This window comes from Mycetomoellerius zeteki, unplaced genomic scaffold (genome assembly GCF_001594055.1).
Source record: "Mycetomoellerius zeteki isolate Tzet28-1 unplaced genomic scaffold, Tzet1.0 scaffold632, whole genome shotgun sequence".
NCBI lineage: Eukaryota > Metazoa > Arthropoda > Insecta > Hymenoptera > Formicidae > Mycetomoellerius > Mycetomoellerius zeteki.
The window spans coordinates 3,902-8,541 of NW_017257646.1; the positions used below are offsets into that span (position 1 = coordinate 3,902).

General features: G+C 30.2%; 2 protein-coding genes across 2 annotated transcripts in view; one reads left to right on the forward strand and one right to left on the reverse strand.

Moving 5' to 3' along the window:
* Positions 1–1,815, forward strand: part of LOC108728694 (putative nuclease HARBI1) — a 3,000-nt gene extending 1,185 nt beyond the window's left edge. Inside the window, exons 3-4 of the mRNA XM_018457415.1 lie at positions 1,154–1,715; positions 1,785–1,815. Of these exons, the coding sequence (XP_018312917.1) occupies positions 1,154–1,715; positions 1,785–1,794 (572 nt within the window). The 3' untranslated portion in view covers positions 1,795–1,815. The remainder of the gene's footprint in view (positions 1–1,153; positions 1,716–1,784) is intronic.
* A 677-nt stretch (positions 1,816–2,492) lies between these two features.
* LOC108728693 (uncharacterized) lies at positions 2,493–3,737 on the reverse strand (the record flags this gene model as incomplete). Its single annotated transcript, XM_018457414.1, is given in 5 exon segments — positions 2,493–2,780; positions 2,849–3,090; positions 3,181–3,344; positions 3,346–3,461; positions 3,536–3,737. Coding segments are annotated over 4 exon segments (801 nt in total), but the record flags the coding sequence as incomplete, so codon positions are not given.
* Between the last annotated feature and the right edge of the window lie 903 nt (positions 3,738–4,640).

Consider the following 4,640-nt stretch of genomic DNA (forward strand, 5'->3'; position numbering starts at 1 on the left):
AAGTTTAATAGATTAAGGAGCGATCATATGAGGGTGTCGTTTTATAGCATTAACAAATTACGAGAATTCATTAGGGTACAGAAAGATCCTTTGCCACGCAATAATAGGTCGAATGTAGTTTACAAGATTTCTTGTAAGAACTGTGATGCGAGTTATGTGGGACAGACGTGTAGACAACTAAAAACAAGAATCACGGAACACAAGAACCATATCCGTTGGAACACGTCTACCCGCAACGTTATAACGGAGCATCGGTTGCAAGAGGGACATGAGTTCGATTGGGACAACGTTGCAATACTGGACGAGGAACCACACTACCGGAAGAGATTGACTTCGGAAATGATATTCATCAGGAAACAGACGCATGGACTTAACATGCAAACGGATATGGAGGGGCTTCCCAAGGCCTACCTCCCGATTATTGATAGACTATAAAAGGTCGAAATTGTTGTCGCGCTTAGTCAGTCAGTGTCGCTCGTGCACAGGAAGAAGTCGGTCGGGCATTGACTTTAGATCACTTTCGGGGATACCTTTTCTTGATTTGGTGAGTAATTTTTTAACGCTAGTTTTTTAATTACTGTCTCAATAAGACCAATTAAATCAATAAGAGACTAACTGTGTCTGACACTGACTGGCTAACTTATCAGAAACCTGTTTTTGAAGTATTAAGAGTAATGTTTGCGATGCGGTATCTTGTGATCAAGGTGAGCTTCCTAATCATCGGAATAATTAATTATAATTTTAAAATTTTTTGATACATTAGTTTTACATTTTCTTTATTTCGAGAATTTCAAAATTTCTTTCCCCCCTTTTTCTTTTTTACTGCATTCTTATCTGGATTTAATTCTGGTATTTATACTCTCGAGGTGAGGAAGATCACCATGACTAGTTAATAATTGTTATATTCTATGTATGTGATTGTATTAGTTATCTCTGAAGAAGGCTCAAAAATGAGCCGAAACATGTAAGTGCTTTAGTAAAATAAAGAATTTTCACGCTACGATAGTCGTGTTATTTGCGCAACGTCTCCCGCGCTTGACTCCTACTGCCCTTGTTCTTTCATTGTTTTTTGATTTATAAGGAGTCTTAGTTAGGTTAATTTATTATACGTTATTTCTTATTATCTTTAATACTTGTTACTTTTTATTTTTAGGTGGAGAAGATAGTGAATTGTATCGCAATAGAAAAGGCTACTTTTCTCTAAACATACAAGTAGTTATTAACGCAAAATTGGAAATAATTGACATAGTAGCGCGTTGGCCAGGATCTGCACAAGATTCAACTGTATTTAACCATTCAAGAATTAAGAGTTTGTTCGAGGCAAACAGATTTGGTGATGCTTTACTCCTTGGAGATTCTGGCTATCCGAATCTGCCATATTTAATGACTCCGTTACTAAATCCAACAAAACCAGCAGAACATCTTTACAATGAAGCTCAAATTCGAACACGCTCAAAAATTGAAAGATGTTTTGGAATTTGGAAAAGAAGATTCGCAGTGTTATCTATTGGATCGCGTTTTCATACAGTTCAAAAGATGCTTCCTATTGTTATAGCAACAGCTATATTGCATAATATTGCTCAGCAGAAAAATGAACCAAATGTAATTAATCCTGAAATATATGATAATGTTATTGCTGAAGTACAAAATGTAAGAGTGGATAATATGAACATCAGGGATGAACGACAACATTTACTTTCGGAGTATTTTGAAAGGTAATGAATATTGATGAAACTTAATTATGGCATATGATAATTTGATAATTAACATATTTTTATTTACAGATTACTTTAAAAACTTAAAATAAAAAGCATTTGAAATTGATATCTCTTTAATCTGAATGTAATCTAAATGTCTCTCTCTAATTTTTTTCACAATATGTAACATGAGAAAAAATTACACATCTGTATTTAATATAATTATTGTAATACAAATAAATACATGTTTATATATTCTTTAAAATAAATAAATATACAATTATATACAATTATATACTTACATTATTCTTTATTGCACCACATTTACATTTTTAACAATTCTTTTTAGAATAAATTGAAAGAACAAGTATAATATAACACACTTTTCAAAATAAAATAAGAAATTAACTCTTTCCATCCTCTGATAAAATAAAATTAACCAAAATAACTACAAAAATAAAGAAATTATATTGCAAAAAATTTAAATCTATTGAATACTATTCCATTGAATATTATTAATGGGTATTCTTCAATTATGAAAAATAAAATAAGAATAAATCTTTCCAATTAACTATATCACAGAGTATAACATAGTGTAATACAGTGTTATAATTGAGAAATATTATCACCCAATATTATATATTATAGATACTATATATATTAATATATTATTAAATACTGTATTATGTATTAATACTGTATTATATTAAAAAGTCTTTGGAACATTATAAATGATCTTATAAGAGATATATCAGTCTCTTTCTTTTTAATTACATCTTTTAAAGCTTTCTCTCTTTCTATTGACACTTTTAATAATTCTATTTTCAACTTTTCTTTTTCAAGTTTAGCTTTTAGTAAGTCGATTTCATAATCCTTTTTTTCTTTTTCATTTGTTTGTAATGTATGTAGTAATTTAAGTTTAGCCTCATTTAATATTTCAGTATTATTTTCGAGTTTGATTTTTTTGACATTTTTCGACGTCGTGGCTGAATGCTGATCTTGAAGCGGAAAACTTTTTTGCGATTTTAATTTATTAGTATCCCAAGATTTCCATTCATTAATTTCTTTACTTTCAACTAAATACTGAAACAAATTAAGATAAAATATTAAAAGATAAAAGATATAAAATTTAGAATATATTAAAATTTCACACACAATTTATTAAATAATTTGCTAGTAAAACTTATTGAAAATATCTCTTGTGGATCATTTTCATTATCTTCATCTTGTAGGTCAATAACAGTGTTCTTTTGTAATTTGTTATCAACAGTACCGATAGTGTCAACATAATCAGAATCAAAAGGATTAGCTAAGCCTGATACTGTTGTATCACCTAAAATTTCCTTCGCTCGCTCGAATATAGGATTTTTTTCTAAAGTGACTACTCCTCCACCTACAAATGCAATAAAATATATCAAATTAGAATCTTAATTATAGCTTCAATAATAAATATAATAATAAATTTAATAATAAATACATTTACCTGTTTTATAAGTTTCGCGTTTTAATGTTGCATAGTATTTTCTTGTATCTCTTTTAATGTTATCCCAACAAAGTCGTAAATTTTTTTCTGATCGTATAGTTGTTCTATTTTTGTTATATTCAATTGTAATATTGGTCCATGCTTCATCTTTCTTTAGATTAGTTATCGGTTACTTTATTTTCAAGTACATGACAATATAAAAAAATGATATCTAATAAATCATTCTTTTCAGAAGTAGTAAACTTTTTTGCTCGTTGCATATTTGCTTGCATATTGTACCACTGTTAATTATGTATTATTACTTGTATATTTAATAATTTTAATTGAATTAATTTTTCAAATAAATGTTATATACCTTAATCTTATTCACCGCTTCTGTACACGATCTTTATTTCTCTAATAAAACATACATTTACATTTATATGTATATTTATTTTACATTTATTTATTTACATTTACATTTATTTTAGGTTCTCGTCCGACAGTCTGAGAGTACTACATAAATTGAGGTTATAGAAAAGAACAAGAAATTTCCCTCTCTGTTCCTAGTACGAAATGTTTCATTTGTCAGTGTTGGCAACACTTTAATCAACGATTAAATTAATCGAAGTTTGGTCGAAGTGGCCCTAAGCCTCTATAATGGCTACGTTTACACCATGCATTTAGGCCGCGGCGTATACAATAGATGTTCTTGTTTATCCTGTAGGTTGAACAAAGACACCTATCATATAGGTCGCGGACTAAACGTAGCCATTGTCTCCAAAGCCTAATCAAGCGTCGTAAGCATTTTGCGACTTTAAAATTGATGCATCGGATTGGTTGGCGCAATAAACTTGTGACCTGCGACGCCTACGATACAATGCAGATTAGGCTGCTGAACAAGTGTTATCAGTGCCGAAAGGTGCGCACCTAATGGCGAAATTAGACATTCCGCCATGATCAGTGCTGGCCAGCATTAAGTGTATTTATGAGAGTTATCGAGAACATCACCGTTTCCAAAAATAAATAAGGTGTCAAAAATGTGAAATCTCCAATTCCCGCGGAGACGATCACAGGATTTTTTAATCCTAGAGTTATCCATGATACTATGATCCTTTGAATTGGATCGGAAAATCAGAAAGGGGATTATTCTGAACATTGTGTGTTATATCGAAAACGCCTCTAGAAACAGATAACCGAATACCGTAAGTATATTTCTTTGGATGATTCGTTATCGATTTTATTGAGGTTATAATTATCAACAAAGCAAATTTTTCTTTCTCACTATTTTTATAATATAATTAAATTATATAGTTTCAATTTATATTTTATTATCGGAAAATAAGTACGCAATATCAATATTTGTTAATCTTACATATGCATTTTACGATTATAAGTCCGGATCTACAATGAGTAGGTTATTGTCCTAAAACTTATCGATGAAATTTTGGCTAAGTGGTTCAGCACAAATAGCCGTAAAT